The 20,305-nt window shown below is 43.2% G+C and overlaps 1 protein-coding gene across 3 annotated transcripts in view; it reads left to right on the plus strand.

The window, feature by feature from the left end:
• Positions 1-5,888: 5,888 nt before the first annotated feature.
• The window catches only part of gdpd5b (glycerophosphodiester phosphodiesterase domain containing 5b), a 35,565-nt gene continuing 21,148 nt past the window's right edge, over positions 5,889-20,305 (plus strand). For all 3 annotated transcript variants that reach the window (XR_013767234.1, XR_013767235.1, XM_079166612.1), the window contains exons 1-2: positions 5,889-6,206; positions 18,441-18,598. Coding sequence is in view for 1 of the 3 variants with exons in the window: in XM_079166612.1 (XP_079022738.1) it covers positions 18,482-18,598 (117 nt within the window). In the remaining 2 variants the exon portion in view is untranslated. The remainder of the gene's footprint in view (positions 6,207-18,440; positions 18,599-20,305) is intronic.

Raw genomic sequence — 20,305 nt, forward strand, 5'->3', positions numbered from 1 at the left:
TGGGAATGGGACATTCAAATGAGGGTGTATGTGTTTTTCCTCAGGAAGCTGGGAGCTAGGACGTCCCCCTTGAAACCACGGGCTGTAATGAGAGGGGTCGGCTGAGGTTAACTCTTCAGCACTGTTCCGGGCTCAGCTTTAAAACTTTCCTTCCTGTGTCTGCAGACAGAAACTTGGAGAAAATCTGATTCTGGATCAGTCTTAGCTGCATATAACCAGAGCATCTAAGTTATAAAACTGCTTGCTGACTCAATATCCAACACTGGTTACATCACATGTAAAAGATGTGTTTTACTTTGAACTGAATGATTCTTGAATATGTGGTACGTAAACACTGATTTTTCAGTTAATTTGAGTGCACAGGCCTCTTTAGGGCACAACTCTTCTGAAATGTCAGCAGGCAAACCATCAGTGAATGAGCGCATTGTTTGCAGTGATTTTACATTGTTGTCAATGTCAAACTACAAATGGAAACGTCCAGAACTCCAGCCCTTCCCCCACCTCCCCACCTCCACAGTGCCACGTCTGTCCAACTCAGCTGCAGGGTGGTGGAAGGATGGGGGGTTTTAAGGAGAAACACTGTCGTAAAAACTGCCGTGTCCCGACCAGAGGAAACAAAACAGAATAAGTTACAAATACTTGTGTCAACCTGTTTAGTCACACACAGCGGATTAATATTAATGTCTGCATTATCATATCAAAGTTGAACAATAGTCATAACGATACCCTTTTTTATTGTGTAATTTGTCTAAAGAATCTACGAAATCAATGACAAATTTGCTCCATTCCTATCCCCGATAGAAGGAAAGAGCAAGACATTTAATAGATAAGTGATCACTCTGCAGTACATACACTATAAACACTATTTCCCAACCAGAGGAATTCCATCCATCTCTTAATCCCCCAAATTGCCCTGCCATGCCGACTAATGAGCGGCTTGTATCCTTTTCTGTGACTTGTTGGGGCAGGCAACCAGAAAGTTCCCAAATCCTGCCTCCGCAACCCTCTTGTCTAATTTCATATATTACATTATTCACATTTTCCCCTTTGAAAGGTTTGACACAAGAACAGGCTTGCAGCCCCTCTCCCACCTCAGGGGGTGTTTGTCCTTCTGAAGAAGCCTCTGGATCAACAGTTGACACTGAAATTCCTCACAGCAGTATGTGCAGGGTGAAGCTAACTTCTCAAACAAGTCTGGTCAAATCTTCAACTGCACACATTCCATCTTAAAATAGCAATCCTGTCCTGGTTTCCCTCGAGTAAAGGCCTGGAAGGTCCACTCAATTAAAGCGGGAAGAAAAGATGTTCACAGGGGCAGGACATTTAAAAAAATGAAAGAAGATTGTGTATTTGAACGATAAGGACGGGACTCATTTTGTAAAAGTGCATAATCTCAAAGCAGACTAATGAGAACACTAAATGACGCAATATGTCACCACCAATCAAGACAGTCAGAAGATTGCTTTTAATGAGAGTAAAGTAAAGTCATGAACCAAGAGCAGGATTAACAGGCCTCAGGGGGAGGAGCGACTCTCACACAACTGCAGCAATTAATTGCTATTTGAGGACAGTAGCCCACTCAACATCTGGCCACCAGTCGTTTTATCAGCTGCATCCTCAGCTGTGCCTCACTCAGTGTTGCTAAAAGAGAATTGATCAATAAGTTTTGTGCTTGCAGGTTTTCTTATCATTTCCATTTGGATTTAAATGATAATGTCAATGGTTGGCAGAATACTAACACTTTTACAAACAGGATTATCAATATTTTAGAGGTATTGACTGAGTAAAGTTAGGTAATCGTTAATATTTGTAAAAGCTGAAAGTGTTTGTTGCTCATCAAGTTAGTTGTTCATGCGGCTGCATTGTTGTTAAAGTGACTACAGTAGAAGACAACAGACAGTGTCTAAAAGGTCAGTCGCTCTCCTGTTTCACCATCTGTGTTAGTCCTTCGAACAATAGGACTAACAGGAATTTGGCAGCCTGTTGCAACTGTTTCGGGGGTTTCTAAACACCTCTCTTTCTGCTTATCTCTAGACGGATCAGAGTTTGGTTTCCTCTCTGATATACTTTCCAGATGGGCAGCAATATTGTTGTTTACTGAACAAAATGTATCAACCTCGAGGAGGAAAAAAAAAGTTTTCTTATCATTCAAAGTTTCCAAAAGACAAAAAAGTGTCTTACTGTTTTATAGATTATATATGTTAAACATCTGTCTTTGTTGGTTGTAATCGTGCCATTCTGTCACTGACTACGCACTGAGGGAAATGTTGGACACAAAGACTCCTCTGAAGGAAGCAGAGCACAGCTGCCAAGAGGACCATGACGCAAGACCCGGGAATGATTTCAGCTCTGCTGTATGATGTAACTTTCTGAAGTTTTGTGTCTATGAGCACAGAAAGCTGCAGGATCATGTACAGTTTGTAAACTGTGCTCCGTCAATCTAAACCAGACTCACATTCACTGTGGTGAGGTGGCAACGAACCAGGATTTTGGAAGACTGTTGTAACTGCTGCTTTACATGAAGTATTATCTTTAAACACTGGCTACATGTAAAACAGTTCAATTACTGCTCCCTAAAAACGATATTGTAATCCAAAAAAAGGCATTATTATCATACCACTGTCTGTATTATGTAACTAAACGGTTCATCTTTAAGTTAATTAATCATATATTAAGTTACTCTGACATTAATGTTGATGTGAAATATGAAATTAATTTCTTTTTTGGGGCAAATCAATATTCTATCATGTTATTAGCATATCAAAGTTGATCACATGTTTAAAATCTCTCTTGAAAAAATAACAAATTATATTTTTTTTCATTTTTTAGCAGAGTAACAGTCTGTATCGGATCTACCTTTATGAAGTAAAAGCAGCTCCACTCTAATGGCTTACTTTAAATACTGACCGAACATGCCCCCTGGTGGGAAAAGTTTGAAAACTTCATCCAACGCCATCAAAGTTTTCTTTGTAGTAATTCGTCTTAATTAAGTTTATATTCAGGTTTGCATTCTTTCTTTTAGGCTAGAGATGTTTTTAATTTTAACTTTGTTTGATGGACTTTTGTATTATTTTCCACTATGTGCTTGAGAAGAACATGCAAAAAGAAGAATCTTTGCACAGAAAGTAAAGCCATATCTACTAACACCTTGATTGCAGGGTATCAACCCCAACATGTCTAAAGAATTACAAGAACCAGTAGAAATCATTTTCAATTCAGACACGATAGATATTTGTGTTAGCTGTGGCATTGCATTGTGGACAAACAACCACTAGATGGGGCTCAAATAAACCAAATAAAGTATCGTTTGATATTCAATCAAATGAGTTCTAGCCACAGTGACCTCCACTTTCTGTTCAGCGCCCACTGACACTTCTCTATTTTCATATGTCCTGTGTGGCAAAAGTAATGAAATTTTAAATCAAAATACTCTGTGCCTGAAAATCAGCATTTGTCTCTGGCTTCTACCTGTGGGATAGTTGTCACATATATTGGACAAATTGTTTAATATCAAAGTAATTCATTTCATACTGACTCCCCACAGAGATCTGTTATATTAAGTTTCTGTTCCAGTGCAGTGAGGCCTCTGACATTCCAGCAGACCTTCAGCATCACAACAAGCTGCTGAATTGGCATTTGTCAATGTCTGCGTTGCTGTTCTCACTATATTCTCCCCCTCTCGCCCAGCACCAGTCACGTTCTGTGCCCTTTCAGTCAGTACCAGTCACAAACCCTCCGCCCTGCTGAGGGAGACACCTGCCGTCCTACCCCTTCCTGCCTGTGGATTCTGGGTGGCATTTTAAAAAATGGGTGGAGATCATAACGAAGCGCAGCAGCTGGAGCTGTTGCCGGCCTGTGGAGGCCTGGGCCTGCCACATCAAACGGGGATATGCCACACAGGAAATCGTCCTGAGAGGAACAGTTCCCTTGCTTCCCCACCTGTAGAGATGCTCTCGGAGAGACAATGTCAAGGTGTGTGTGTGTGTGTTGCTTTGAGTGGTTGCAGGGATGTGAGGTGATATAATCTCAACATTTAGTTATTTGGTTTGAAGTTATGTTAAATGCTAAGAATATTAAGAGGTGGTCAAAGCAAAGTGCAGTTTTAATCTGAATATAGTCTCATGTAGCAGGTCTCAAGATAGATACACATCCACCCACACAAACTCTTAATTTACATCAATATGATGCAAATGTACTTGGCAACATCACTGCACTGCATGTTTCCTTGGTGATAATCCTGATGCTCCTTTTAACCCCAACTCCTCCTCAACTTGACACATAAATAGAAATCTTCATAATGGACTACTTAGATGCAACTGATCTGAAAATGGTTGAACACTTCAAACACTGCATCTGTATCTGCTGATGAGTCATTTCACGCACCAGAGACCTGCTGACTATACCGGTCATTATCTCGGACCTGATGACACGAGAATAACAGGAATGTATTGAATAAACGGTTAACTAAATATACTAAACATATCTCCTTATACGGTATATAATAAATGCACTTTAATGATTAGTGGGAAACAGTGGGTCGTCGATCACTCTGCTTTGGTTCTCACCTTTTGAATAGTGATCTACAAGAGAATCAGTCCATCTAATCAAACTAGACTCATTGTAATCAAACAGGTTTTTTAATGTTATTTACTTTTGGACAGAACAGCACTGTCTGGATTTTCAATTTAGGGATTACATTGCATGTATTCAGTCAGTGGCACAGTGCAGTGTGTTTCTTGATATTTTTGTTGTAAATTGAGTTTAAAATGTGGTTGAATGTAGTTTTTGATAACAAAACAAATATATTTTGTGAGAGGTCAACACCTGACATTATCCACCACTGTGGCCCTATTAGTGGCCCTGTGTTATACAGCTATCAGGATGAACACTATGAGTCACAGTGTGTCTCGGTTGGTCGACGAGGCACTTCGGACGTTACATGCTGTCTCTGATTATGACTTCAGATGGTGTTCTTGTGACAGAAATCCATAAATCAGTTTTGTTCGATGAGTCATCTGGTACGTGTCAATAGGTGACAAAGTCTGAACCTGGAAAACACACAATCAAAACACCAAATGGGCTGTGTGACATTTGGTGTTTTGATTGTTTACTTTGTTTATTTGCCTTGTGGATGCGTGAGACTTATTTGAAGAGTTCATTTTTTAATCAGACGCGATGGTCTACAATGATACTGGAAAGTAGACTTCACCCCTTGTTAAAGTGGACAAACAATCACAGAAAATGAGGATATCAGATCGAATAAAAAGAGGATAAAACAGAAGTGATAAGAACAGGATTTGATTTGATATGAATAAACCTAGCAGATTCTCTTCATGACTTTTAATCTTTGTCATGTGTCAACAAGCACAACTGCATTTACTTCACTACCTCCCACTATCAGCAAAGTGAAGCCTAATGGGTGCTTTTATGATAATGAACAGATTGATAAAATGCCTTTTTATGCTCACGTTCAGGTTGCCAGTGTATTCACACGATGCTACGTTCAAGTAACATCGGAATTTTTGCTAACGAACAATCGTCCAACGAAGGACCCCGATAATGATTGTTTTAGTGGTCCATTCATGGATCTTTTTTTTTCCTCACTACGTGTGTACTGACGATAAATTATCACAAAGACATTTGAGACCTCGTGAACACATTTTAATTTTAAATCAAAATGTTGGTAATTCCGAGGGATTTAAAGGACGTGGACGGCTTTAAGGCGAAGCAACGGGACAGTAAAACGGACCAACGGTTACTCTCAGCGTGCCCACAAAGTCAGCTTGGTGACGCTCTCCCACTGTACAGGAGGGCTCGAGATAAAAAGACAGACACTCCTCCCACCATTCAGTGTGTTGAATTACTCAGCCGGTGTGTGTGTTGCTGCTCACACACAGAGACGAGGAGAGGCACGCTTTAACTACCAAGAGGACCGAACAACACACACGGGGGGACGGAGTAACCGACAATATGAAACGGGACTTATTTTAGCGAACGTTCGACCGAGGCCACCGTACAACACCCGGCTTTTTTATTATTATTCTTCTGCTCGTTTTTCGGTGTAAAACTTCGGCTCTGTCAGCATTTAGCGTCACCGACCACCCACCGTTCTCTCTCTCTCTCTCACACACACACACACGTTACCTTTGACACCGGAGTTGTCCCCGTTTGACTCTCTTGTGATAACGTTAGCAGCCCACAGACAGGTGAGTGTGTGATGCGGTTTGTTTCAGGTGTTGTTTGAGCACATTTACCTGTCAGTGAGTTTTCCTGCAACATTTATAAACTGTTTTTTTCTTTCTCAACATGTTAGCAGTTACATACCTCATATGTTAAAAATGTCATACAAGCTAATACCCCTCACAAGTTTTGCACGTTTCATATTTAAAAGGTTGGATCTTTTGTCATTCCTCACTTATATTCCCATTTAGTGTATTAATTAGAAGCATGTGTGTTTACCCATCCCAGGCTTTAATCTCAGTATTTCTCCCACTGCTCACTGAGGGATCTCATGTGCACCTAAAGACACGAGACACGCCCATGATGTTCCACGAAAGACAGGGTTTCCATTTTTAGTGGGTCGATTCTCCTCAGTTGGTCCATCATGAATGCACAATGCACGTAAAGCTACAGAGGTTGACTATGATGTGCGTTTTTGCACCCATACGCACAGCATGCATGTGTTTACTCTTCCCAACATTACTGCATAATTCATGACCCCATTACAATTTCTTTTTGAAGGTGAAGGATCGTCCTTTTGGGGTGTTTTCCTGTCATGTTGGTATTCCATGAGAGTGCTGCACATTTGTGCGGTGCATCACTTCATGAGAGGGGAGTGTGATCTGGTAAATATGTTGGAGGGGATCCATTTGGTGCATCTTGTCTCTGACCGTTAGATCCAACCTGACCGTGTTCACACTTCCCCAGCTGTCACTGCTACACCAGTTAAAACAGCCGGCAGGCCTCACACTTGTTTGCTTTTGTAAAGGCTTCCAGTTGACAGACGGCATTTAGTTGCATCCTGTAGGCATGTCGGATATTACTCTGAAAGAGATTAAAACCTCTTTGGTTTCAATAGACTGATTACTCGGGACGAGTCATGGCTTTGAAAGTGTCTATGTCAGGATGTTTCTTTAGCTTTTTTTTATACAATCTCTATAAAGGGATCGGAGGGCTTTGGAGTGTGCTGAATATGTTTTTGAACTTCTTTCTTGCGTGTACAGTGAAGAACTGAACATGTTTCTGCAAGCTCCTGTCCCTAGGGCAGCCAGCGCTATGAAAATGTTTTGAGATCATGACATCGAGTCTCATACTGTAAACATTTGACATTCAGATTGCTCCAGTAACCGCAGACAAAATTATGCAAAGGTTGATATTTTGAGGTTTAGCTGGAAAAAACGGTGACATAACTTATAGTCTACATTTCCACAGTTATTCAAATTTGTTAAAAAAAAATCAAAACAAAGTACAGCTGTGCTGGAAAGACCCGGGCTTCTTTCGAACGTGCTTTGAATATTCCCCTATAAATGTTATTTTAGGAGAATTACTGGAGAATAGAAGGGAGACGTGATAGGTCAGAACAGGGAGGAATGCTGTGTTCACAGCAGTAATCCACTCACTGGTCACTGACTCTCTTGCACACAGGTTTTGTGGAGCTTTAAATGTATTCCTTCTTTATCTAGCTCTTCATGCATGTTGCTGCTGATGAGACTTGTAGAGTTGCACTGTATAGACGGTAGCTGACCCCAGTGTCCATTTGAGAGCGTATTGATTCGGTGATTCCTGACATTCTGCTTTGCCCTGCTTGCATAACTGCCGCTGTGTACTTCTATGTTTATGTACTGTATCCTTAAATAGCTGCTTCTTAAGAAGAGAAACATGCCCATCCTACAGGAGATACAATATCCTGTACACCAAAAGAAACGCATCTGTGAAATCCGTCAAAGCTGTGCAGAATCAGAGGGAGTGCAAGTCTGACTTGTAAAGAATGACTTGTTATTATTGGCTGCCCTGCGGCAGTGAGGTCAAGTCCAGCCCTCTCTGTCTCTCTCTCACATACAAACACGCACACGAACTATCCCCCGTAATGATAATGAACCTCCACCTAAAAGCTTCTCAAAGCCTTTGCTATTCATTTGTAGCCCCCACATGAAAAATGTGGTTTCACTCGCTGAGGCAACAGCACATGATTAATGGGTAGCTAAATTGATTCTAACGATTTGAGAAAATGTCAATAACAATCATGGTATGCAGCTTTGACTCGGGTCAAGTACTATCATTTTCCACAGCACTTTACGTCAACCAATGCAACCAATTTCTTTCTGCAAATGCATTTCTCGCCATCTTTTTTTAAGAGGGTTAATAAAGCCATAATGGGGCACAAGCAAGCAACAGTTGTGTTCACATTGGTGCTAAGGAGTGGAGGACTTTGCAGTATGAGCTGGTCTGACTCTGATTGGTTGTGTGTTTGTGAGGTACACGAGTGTTGAGTGCGTCATGGAATCGTTCTGTCGTTGAGGAAGAGCAATAGAGATTCACAGAACTGCAGTCCTTGTATGTTTTGATAGTTTGCTCTTTGGATTAAATCCTTTCCGTGTTGTTCTCCCCGCTGCCTGGAGACTTCTTTGCCAGCAGGAGAGCGGGTGGCAGCTCCGGCAGACGGACCTTCAGTCAGCGCTTGTAGCAACTCGCAAAGTATTCGCTGCTGCAGTTACAATGTGGGATTGATGAAGCGTTTGCGGTTATTTTATTACCTTCCTGAAGTATAGGCGCAAAGTAACCCTCGGCTAAACAAGCTGTTGTGGATCACCTTGCTCGAGACACACACACACACACACACACACACACACACACACACACACACACACACACACACACACACACACACACACACACACACACACACACACACACACCGAAACACACTTCAGTTGAGTAGGTGGTCCTTCAGTACGGCTATGGACACATTAACGTACACACTGCTAAAAGGCTGTGGCCAAAAGCGTCCTAGACCACCTCAGACTGTGACCCGAGCGATCGGATCTCGATGCGTCTTGGGTGCATTCACACCTGAACTTGGAGCTTTTCTACTTGTGAACGGATCCCCGAAGACGCATGTTGATGCCGGGTCTGAACAGGCCCTTAGTCAACATCTTTCAGTCGGCAGGTTTCAAACTGTCAAAGAACGTGTTGGGCTAGGGAGGGCTGAGCTTATACCATTCATCGTTCTACTCATAATTGAGGCATGTAACTGATACTGTGATGCAGAGTTACTTTCATGCTGATCACAACAGTTCTAGGAACCATGTCTCGCACTGTACGACAGAATTGTGAGTCAAACTAAATGAGGGTTAACTGGTTTGTGGCGGTTCCAGGCAGGCAGCAAAAGACAAATAGAAATAGAATATTTCCGTCCTGCTCTGAGAAGGTCGGGGCCCTGCTGGAACCGAGCAAGTCCCCTTTGTGTCAGACATGCTTTAGATTTGCAATGCATAGCAGGTCCTCAAGTTCAGCGTTTGACAGCACATGAAATCTGTGAGGACACTGATTTCTGACAATATTGTCGAATGCGAGCCCAAAGTAAAAGTGATGGTAGTAAATTTCAGTTCCTACGACTCGCCTTATTTGTGCAGGTAACATTCCCGAGGCTAATTGCTATTATTTAACCCTCAGAGGAACACAGGAGGCTTTGGTTCGCTGTCGTTGCTCGTTTGCAACTTGAGCTCTCTTCAAAGTCCACCGCTCAGACAAACTGGGAGGCGTGCACAGTTATTTTGTTGAAGCTGAGGCTCTGCTTTTGAAAAGAGGCACAAATACCTACTTGACTGCATAACAAGTCTGCTTGTTTTTCTTTCATTAGTGGGAATATTCCCACCATTTGAGACCCACCACCACATTGTTGTAAAATGAGAATCGGCCCCATTTTTATAGTTTTCCATACCATCAGTGCCTCGTTTTACCCCCTTTTTTTTCAGACAAAGATCTGGTTTTGTTGTTTTTGTGTAATGATCCCTGTAATAGAATCAAAGTAGCCACATGTTTGTTGAGGGAGAAAGCTCAGTTTCCCTCTCAGAAAGCCAAGCTCACCATAGTTGCACCTGCTCGCCTGGCCCTGCCTCCGGGGCTCAGACAGCAGTCGCAGTAGAGGACGCAACTCGGTGTGATGTCAACACACAGATGGTGGCGGAGAGCCCTCATGTAGACGTACAGATGGCACCTTGATAAAACACGCTAGTCCGACTGAGGAGGCCCCGAGTGAACCCAGCCTATGGAGTTGTCCGTTCGCAGCGCACACGGTACAACAATGGCTCCCACCGTGTCTCTGCATGCCACGGATGTCTTTGTCAGCTGTTTACTTTCCAGGCCACAGTATCAGGACTACAGTATCACGTATGATTAGGAAACCAACCCCAGAATACTTTCTCTCAATGCTAACAGGGAGACAGGCCAGAAGGGGTCCATTCATTCTCTATATTTCTTTACGCCTAACAGCAGGAAAGAAATGGGTCACAGCAAATGAATTTAGGAAGCTCTGCTCCAGGGTTAAAAAAACAATGACTTTTTGAAAGTAGTTCCAACATGTTCTGCCCAGCAGCATCACGATCATACGCCATGAAGTGGCAAAGCTACAGCCACTGATTTCACTGATTACTGTAACTTTGCAGTCCAAACTAGTCATTTAAATCACCTGAAATTCGGACCGCTCTCTGCCTCCATGGAACGTGATTACACATCAGTACTGTTGAAAGAAAGCTATTCCCAGCTCTGGACTGCTACAGTGATTTTGACCGGTCAGCCCCCCCCCCCCCCCCCTCGCTCTCTTTCGACCGGCATTTTATGGCAAAAGCAGCTGTGAAAGCAGAAACATTTGTTGAATAAAATCCTCTCAGTTCAACTGTATGGGGGACCTGTAAATAAAAGAAGTGTTGTGAGGCTTGGTTGAAAAGGAGTTTAAGTAGGCTGGAGAGCTGTGAGTGTTGTAATGGACTGTGTATCCGTTCCACTCTTTCTCACAGAATGCATTTGTAGATTTGTAAAATGGACAATTGACTTTATCAAGAGCAATCAGTAAAAACATCAAAACAGATCTGCCAATGTTTTCCACTGTCATTACAAAAGCCATGCTCCATTTTATGAACGTTTTTTTCCTAAAATACCAACAACATGCTCGGCTAGCTGGGATAGGCTGTAGATTGAAGCTGCTAATAAGGCAGGCGAACTGAGCGCGGACGCTCCAAGCTCAGAGAGAAGGAACATCAAATCCAGATGAAAGTGTGACTATAAAGCTGTTAGAAAAGAAACTTCTTCATATAAGGCTCGTATAAAGGATCCAGATGTGGCACACCTGGTGCTTATAACAGTGTTACACTCAAGTTGGTTTGACAATATAGGGAAAGGGCTCATCTTTTTACCCCTGGCTCCTCCCAAAACACCATTTATGTCCCTGTCTTTCTCTTCTTAACATACATTGTGTCTTTGTAGAAACAGAAGCCGACAAGAGTCAGTGTCATCCAGTCTTTAGGGTGATAATTATTCAAACCCACTCAACATCAGCTGCCTAAACAGTAGCCCGGTGGATCAGAGGTTAGCACTGTCACCTCACAGCAGGAAGCTGCTCGGCTCAAACCCCACAATGTTGACTTTGGCTTTGTTTTCCTTTTACGCCTTTTCACCAAAACATCTGTCTGGGCGGTTCCCATACGGCCTACTCCGAAGTAGATGAAACCTAAAAGGTGTTGCTCAAACTGTAGCTTGCTCATATTTTCATGGTACATTGGGTGAGCATCTCCAGTACCTGAAACACCTAAATCAATAATGACCAACGCCTCCATGCACAAGGCTCTGGAAATCACCTAATATGGTTTTATTGTTCTCTGTATCTACACAGCTTTGTCAAGCACTGTCCCTGCAGCATCCAGCCGGCTCAGTCCGCTCTTTAGAGATTGTTTTTACCTCCAGATGAAAAATGGAAGCGGCATCTCCTCATATCAATTGACCCACTTATACTGCAGGTTGCACACACTGTTTTTTACTAAGCCCAGACTTCAGAACGGACTTTACGTTGGTTGCAATCCTGTTCCCCGCTTTTAAACCCAAATCCAGACCCCAGTGATCTCATTGCTGGCTACATCCATACGATAAATGATTGTTTCAGACTCAGATTTTTACTTGATGCCTGCATCCTGACCAGGCGTAAGTTTTACACCTGTTCTTAGTGAGAAGAAGGCTTAAGCCTAGACGGTGCAACCGTTGTAACGATTAGGTTGCGATAAGTTACGACTGATTTAGACCAGGCGTAAGTCCTGTTGGTGCAATCGCCCCCCCCCCCCCTTGTTTTGTCCGCACTGAAATAAGTGGGTGAATTAATTTTTTTTCCGCCCCAGTAATTAATTTCATTTTGTTTAGCTCAAACAAGGAGTGACAGTGATGGCACTTCCTCTTCCTGCTGTCAATGTTCTGATTTGGAGCCACTCATGCAGCATGATTAGATACAATTTTCCTCGGATTATCTCTGACCCACATTTTGTCGGATTGATGAGCCGTCAGATTGTGCGGATGTTCTTCTGCCACACTCCTCCCACCATCTTTACTGATTGTGTTGCTCTTTGCGCTTTGCTAACAATGTGGTTGACGGATTCTCAGTCGTCGTTTCGTGCCGTCGGTCAGTTTGTAAACTATCTCCCCTCACAATAACCTTTCTTTCCCAGCTGGCTCTGAGTTGCGGTTGCACTGCTTGCTACCTTGTATGGCACAGCCCTGGGAGTCCTTTAAAGCCCAGGTTTAACGACTTTGATATTGTAAGCTGCTGTATAGACTGCTCGGCTCGGTTAGCCAGAAGAAAACACCAATCATTCTCCAACAGTGAGCTGTTGTTTGTGCTCCATCGAGCTGTCTTGTCCCTTCTGTCGTCTGCAGTATGGTTCTATTGAACGCGCTGCTTTCGAGAGCGTTCTTCATGTCACAAGAGAATACATTTACTCAAGATTATTGTTATGGATCTGTCTGTTTCAGAGTCAATAATCATTAAATGCAAATCATGACCTGTGCAGTATCATGGACGCAGGACGGACATTAACACCCGACAGCTCTTGTGTAAGCGTTTCACAATACCCCTCTATCCTCATTTGTGAGGCCAGAATGTTCTGGCACCCGCGCCTCCCAACAAGTACATGTTGAATACTTGATTCTTTTTTTTTTTTCATCTTGATGTCATAAGCTTGAGAGAGAAACTTGGTACTCTGATGTTACTGAGTGTTCATGCCGCAGCTCTCGCATGCTTAGAAATGAAGCTACATTCATTCTCGTGTATTTTCTTCAGGATCACGTGGAGAACTATTCCTACGGTCACCACGCTGACTTCAAAGAAGTAGTGCTGTCCAATAGCCTCACATTGCCTCCTGTCTTCTGTTTAAAGATGCACTTTACAACACAAATAAAGCCACCTGCTCCGGCCAGCTTATACCTGCTGCACCTACACACAATGAGGAAGTAACAACAAAGAACTTCGATAAGAAGGGAAATCTACGAGGTGCAACAGCACTGAATGCAACCGCAGAGTTATCAAAGGACGCCAGTAAAGCATCCGCCTACAAAGTGCCACACAAAAGTAAAACTAAATTATTTCTGTTCTGTTGTCGGATCTATTGCCTCTACCAAAATGGCATGTGTTAAACAATGAAAATTTAAGGAATATGAGTACTATAACTACTTTCATACTTATTGCGCCGCTTCCCAAGTTCCCATTGGAGCTTAAAGTGAGCAATGGACATAAATGGAAGCCACAAAAATTCAGCACTCTTGGGATTTTGAGAGTAATCTCAACCTTTTATTCATGTCAAGGACCTCCGTAACAGACCACGGATGTTTAAGAGGTTGTGCCTTTCCCCCGCACGTTAGTAAGTAGCCTACACCTAATACTTCATTAAACTCCATTTAGCTGCTCAGCAATAGCCGGTTGTTTGGTAACAGAGACGATCATACATCCCATGGGCATATTATAAAAATATATGCATTACAGACAATATATTCATTATTCCATCTAGCAGAAAGCTGGCAGGACCAGGGCGGCACAGTTGGGTGCATATCCGTGGGTCTGATGCAAGTTCATTATACCAAGGAAACTAACTCCAAAGTAAAATATGTTTTCACAATGCCAGTTCATTCTCAATGTGTTAATTCCAGCTACCCATTTGTAGATGAATCTAAAAAGATAAAGTGCCTCCACAAAAACTCCTCTTTCATCCAGTGTTGACAACCTTGAATAGTTTTCCTGTCATCATTTTCCTAACATCAGAGCAAAGGGCTTGTTTGCCGGGATGCACCTAATTCTGCACTGTCAATACTTTTTGCTTACCTGCAGTTGGCTAATCCGTAACCCTCCCTTCATCTGATTGTGTGAGAGCAGACTGCTCATCATAACACCCTCCTGTTTGTAGGTTTACCTTTTGTGGCACGAACAAAGTGGACTCAATGGCTGTGACCCATGTGGACCCGGGACTGAAAGGCTTGAGGAAGATGACGTTTTCATCACCTTCCCTCTGATGTGTTAATAGTTGTCGCTGACTGGCTCAGCTGACCGGACACTTTGAGAGTGGTTTGTGGTGGGACTCTGGATGAACTGGAGCTGTGGGCTGCAGGCTGTGGCCGTTAATTCTCCGCTTCCCACCACACTGACTCATGGGAGTGATTTATATAAGGGTTTGGTGAGGACTGTGTTCATAACTTGTCTGTTACGCTGATAATATTCATGGTTGCATTCGGAATTAGATGGAAACAGGCCAAACATTGTTTTTGTTGGGTAATGCAGAGGCTTTCTACGTTGATTTGGCATAGACAAAGCTCAGTTTATATTTATATTGCACTGCTTTAATATATTACATGCAGCACCACCAATATGCTGTGTGCTCCTGTGCTGAGGTTCATCTGGAAGGTCGCGATGGTTTCCACATGTTTGTGTGTTACTTTGTCAAGTGTTATTTTGGGGTGTTGTTTAAGACATGATGGTGGATGCAGTCTGATCATTATTTTTTTCATCATACTGTAGAAGAAACTAGGCCAAAATGAAAGCCATTCTGTGATGGCGCCAAGAGCATATCTTGGAAGGCAAAGGATGAAATTCATGACGTCATTTCAAACAAGGCCAAGACTCTGTATCTCTTCTACAGCAAGACCACTCCACTGTCGGTGCTGAGTCAGCTGTAACGGCTCTGATGTAATGACTCTCTCATTGTTCTAATGGGCTTCATCATCCATGTGTCACTAATTAACTCCCTCACAAGCATCTTTTGATGCCGCATGGTTTAGCCAAGTCTCCGGCGCTTCATTACTTGATATCAAGTGCATGTTCTCGATTCTCGCAATTCAGATCATTTGAACATGACGGGGGATCAGGAAAGATTTAAGTGGAGGCCCATTTGAAGAAGACTAAATATATTTGATATATGTTTCTGTGTTGTGTTTATGAACTTTTGTTTCTCATTAGTGGGTTAGCCTTGGATCCCACAGTTGTCTGCAGCGTGGCCTCTACCTTAGTTCCCTGGTCAGGAGAAGACTCTGTTCTCTGCTGGGAAACTGCTGAAGCATTTCCTCCCTCACAGACTGTTTTCCTCTTACTGGGCCTTTTGATTGGAGGAAATGAGGCAGCAGAAAAGGGGATGACAACCGCCGCTTGGGGGGGGGTTTTCACACAACCCCCATATCTTCTCTTCTCTTTCACACAACTTGTGTGACAGAATGCATAAATGTTAGAAAAGCTGCTTCACTTGTTGACTTCACCCGTTCATTCTAGTTCAGTCCCGATGGGGCAACGTAGCTGACGGCATCAAACGGTGTTTCAGGGCTTGAAACTAAGCACGAAAGAACCGGGTCTTTTCTTGTTTTGTACTCGATCGTCTCAGCTGTCGTGGCTCTGTTTTTCAGTGTGACTCACTGTGACAGTGCAGCCATATGGTGGTCACACCTACTGTGGTCTGCGGTGTCACGTCCATGTTGGCAAAATACGACCGCAACGATACGAGTGCGAGTGCAGACTCCTGGATGAATGTCATTTCTTTCCGAGATTCATCTGCAGCACATTACTGCTCGTGCTGTATTTAACTTGGCTTTTGCCAATTAGTTGCCGTTTATTCAAGATGTAATTGTCCCCGCTGGCTGGGTCATTTAGCTGATGAGTTTCTGGTAAGACATCATGCTGATAAAGGGATTAGTTGCAGCGCTTTTCATTCCCTCTCTGTACAGCTCAGATGAGGTTCGGGGCACATTAACTACGGAGTGAAAAACGGCTGAGCCTTCAATCTCAAGGTGACAAATCTGAGGCCTCATTATGATAATATCCACATCAAATAGTTGGAATTAAAGGGCTGTTTGATGTTCCGCTCATATGAAGTATAGCAGTCATTGTGTTTTTGACTTTGACGGCACAAGTGGCTGCGTGAACAGAAGCTTTAAGAGGTAAACATGTTGCCACATAAACCGCGTGAGCCGTTCAGCCGTAACAACACAGAGGCATTGCTATGGATACAGGGTTTGAACGTTATAATTTGTCAACAAGTGACAACATGACGGGCAGAAAGTGGTTGTTACTTTGCCTGGATGAACACACCAATGGAGAATTACTGAGTCAGCTTTTCTTTCTTAAAGGCTTGGTCTGCAGGCCCAGGCGCATCCATGTTTGTTTTGTTCATGATGTTAGGAGCTGCTGATCCTACACGACCATCATGGACACGTGGGTCAAACCTGCCAATATTAATATTAGATAATAACCCCAAAAAATGAATACATTTTGGCATCGGAAGCGTTTTGGTTTCCTTTTGGTGTTTTAAATAGTATTGGCCAATCACGTTTGAGCAGTCTTTGGTCGAATGCAAGTAAACACATTGACAGAAATGCAGGAAAAATCAGTGCTCACAAAGCTGTGATCCACCCGACAGACGTGAATTATTCATGAGAAGCATCAGACGAGCGTACTTGCTGTGCTAGAGTAGTTGTGTAGTTCCTGATCTGATCAAGGTCTAAATCCCTGCTTGGCTTGGTGACAGTTTTATGAGGACAGGATACAGTAGTACAGACTCCGAGCAAGATAAGGTGATTATTAATAACACACAGTCATATATTGTGTTTGACCAGTGGTCGGAAAGAAAGTGATTCTCTGCATCATTGCCACCACTCAGCTTGGTACCAATGTTTGTTATATTGCAGGATATTTGTAACAACAGCCGTGGTATGAGGAGTTTTTTTAATTTAAGGCGTCGAGCCCTTTGTGCTCCTGCTGGGGTGGGCGATGTTCCTGATACCCTCGGGTCAGGCCCGCCCTCCTCAGAGCAGTTTTTACTAATAACAGGAAGCATGGCCACTGCAGCAGCTGCTAATGAGCAGCTGCCCAGAGCCTCAGACAGCCTGATTACAGCAGGAAGAGTGTAGTTAACACGCACAAATACTCTGGAACATCAGATAGTAGCCATATGCTAAAGGAATATCACCGGTTAAAATGATCCCAGGAAACCGTGTTTGTGCGTACGCTTTAATCATGTTTGTTTGACTCTGATCTCATTAATTATGCTCAGTTAATTTATGCTTTTCATATCAAAATGATGCACTTTCAGCCCCAGATTGAGGCAGCGGGCTCCATCGTGTCCCCGGAGAGTGAGGTAAACTCGTGATAACAGCCAGCGCTCCTATAACATCATTATTGTTAGTTTCAGTGCTGAATCAGCAGGCGCTCAACGGGAGGACTGAGTTATGACTCTGATTATTCACAGCCAACGCAGCCTGCTATACTTCCTACCATGGCCACTAGCATTTGACAGGCATGAGAAGGGGATGCTGGGTATTCTCTAAAGTACCACGGTGCTCTTCTGCTCCTCTACAGTGAGAGAGAGGGAGGGGGGGGGGGGGGGGGGGTAGTGGAGCTGTTTTGGGTTCAGTGTTGCTCTGCTACACTAACCATTACAGCTGTACACAGCAGCCTACATTGTCTTCTTTTATCCTGTAAGTTGAAGGGTTTTGCTCAAATGTCACGGTTGTATAACATCCTTTGTTACACCGGTTGGCCTTTTCTATGCCTGGCTTCTTTTATCTCTCTTTCTGGCCCTGACATGAAAGGGAGGGATGAGGCCCGCATGCTGTCTTTTGACCCAGATATGTAGGCACTGTGTGATATATTCATGGTCACTGTAGTTTAATGTGATGTTCAATAGATTTGTGGGCTCCTAGCTGTCTCAGTTGTCATTGGAAACAGGAGCTGGGGGAACACGGTCTTAATTTTAGGCTGGGCTTTGTGTCAAAACGTGCTGCTCTTCAGGTCGGCATGTGTTTTCTATCAAGGTGCCAGACTTGCTACTCTACTGTAGTAATACTTTGTTTCCGTGAAGTCCACTTTGGTCTCAACGTCTTGTGATCGCTAACGTTTCTCTTTTTCTTTTTTCCGGGTTCTTGGTCGTCAGTGGGATGTTCTCGCCCTGGGAGCAGCACTGACTGAAGGAGCATGGTGAAGCACCAACCCCTCCAGGTCTATGAGCGCCAGCTGTGTTTGTCGTCTATCACCGGGATCTACGGCTGCCGCTGGAAGCGCTATCAACGTTCCCACGATGACACCACCAAGGTGAGAGGAGGGGCGGAAACCCCTTTAGTGGGGTGAACCGCATCAATCAGAGAAATGCTGTGAATCTTTCACGTCTCACAGATTTACTTAAGTTTTACATTTTGCAATATTTAATGGTATGAATCTCGGTTACATGGAATATTCAAAACAACGATGGTTATTTCCTACAGCTTTGAGTTGAGGCTTCCTTTGCTGTTATTGATCATCTCACAAGATACGCTGCACACACACTCTCACGTGTTCATGTTGGCAGTGGATGAGACCTGATTATGTCAATCTCTGTGTAATTCATCCTGCTCCGGTCATTTCAATGATAGCTGTGCTGTGCTGGGAGATCGATGTAGAACGAGATCACTTTCCACCTCCTTTTTAAATAACATTCCTTCTTAGAAATGGATTTTAATTAAAGTTTTTCTCATCTGTTTTCTACATCACACCACCTACATTTGGTTGCGTTAACGTGAGACTTTTCACAGCTCTGAATAACAAGATGTCTGTGTAGGAGGCGGGAAGTTCTACTGTCGATGTGCTACTTAGGAGTAAACATATTAAACCCGGAGAACCATCTGTGTTCCTAACGGTCGCCAGATGCCTTTTGTCTCTCAACAGTGATTAAGAATGAACAATTATCATTGACCAAATATGTCCTTGCTGGCTTATCTCCCACTCAATAACCTTGAGCTTTCAACATAGAGGCTCATTTGATATTGCAATACTCTACTGTCTCCAGTAGTCTGTCATCTCTTTTTATTCTCTGTACCTGTGTCTCGAATAGAGCCTCGAGCCTGGCGGTTGTGCTTTAAATTGTTTTTATATATTTAAATGAATGCCCATTCCTAATTCTTAATTATGCCATAATATTCTTAATTCATGTTTCATCATTTCTGACTTTTAATTTGTAGTTAAACTTTCTTGATAAAGCCAAAGTGTGCACCATTTTACTCCCAACCAAAGAACGCTGCAGTGCTTTTCTTTTCTTCCTAAAATAAAGCACATGTCGGGATAAGTATTACAGCCGACACAAGAAGAGGAATTTGTCCTGACCTTTCCCTTTATCTCCATTCCGTATTTAGGAAGGACACACAGGTTTTGTTGCTGCAACAAACACACAGCACGTTACCTTGTGTGCACTCACACACACACACACACACACTGGGCTGGATCATTTATTTATGCCCACATACCGCACTGTAGACGAGCACAACCCGAGGACACAGACAATAGACTCGTGTCACTCCGCACACAGATGGCAAAGAAAACACGTGGTGTGCATTAAAGCTACATTCGGTGTGTAAACAGACGGAGCCGAATAACCCCGGCAGGGATGGGTGGTTGTATTTTTGATAGCTCTTGGATCATATAAAAAAGCATTGCGGAACCAAATAAAGAGAGATATATAGATTTTTATTTCCCCTCCCCTCCTGTTTCCAGGAAACTGGACACCGTGTAGCTCTGTTTCCTGTTGGTTGTCTTTCAGTCCGACTGATGGGATAGTGCGGAGTCAGCATTCTTTGTTCACGGCGCTCATCCTTTTGTTCTGACCGTGTGGCGGTTGGACAGCGCTCGTCTTGACCCCGGTGTAAGAAGCACGTAGTCCATTTCTGTTCAGTCCATTTTCCCCTCAACAGGCTTTCAACTTGTGTACATAGTCAGTGATTGAGCCAAAATGAGGTGATCTGCAACTACTAAGAGTGTCTACTGATGAGG

Source organism: Pholis gunnellus, assembly GCF_910591455.1.
Source record: "Pholis gunnellus genome assembly, chromosome: 9".
In the NCBI taxonomy this organism is placed as follows: domain Eukaryota; kingdom Metazoa; phylum Chordata; class Actinopteri; order Perciformes; family Pholidae; genus Pholis; species Pholis gunnellus.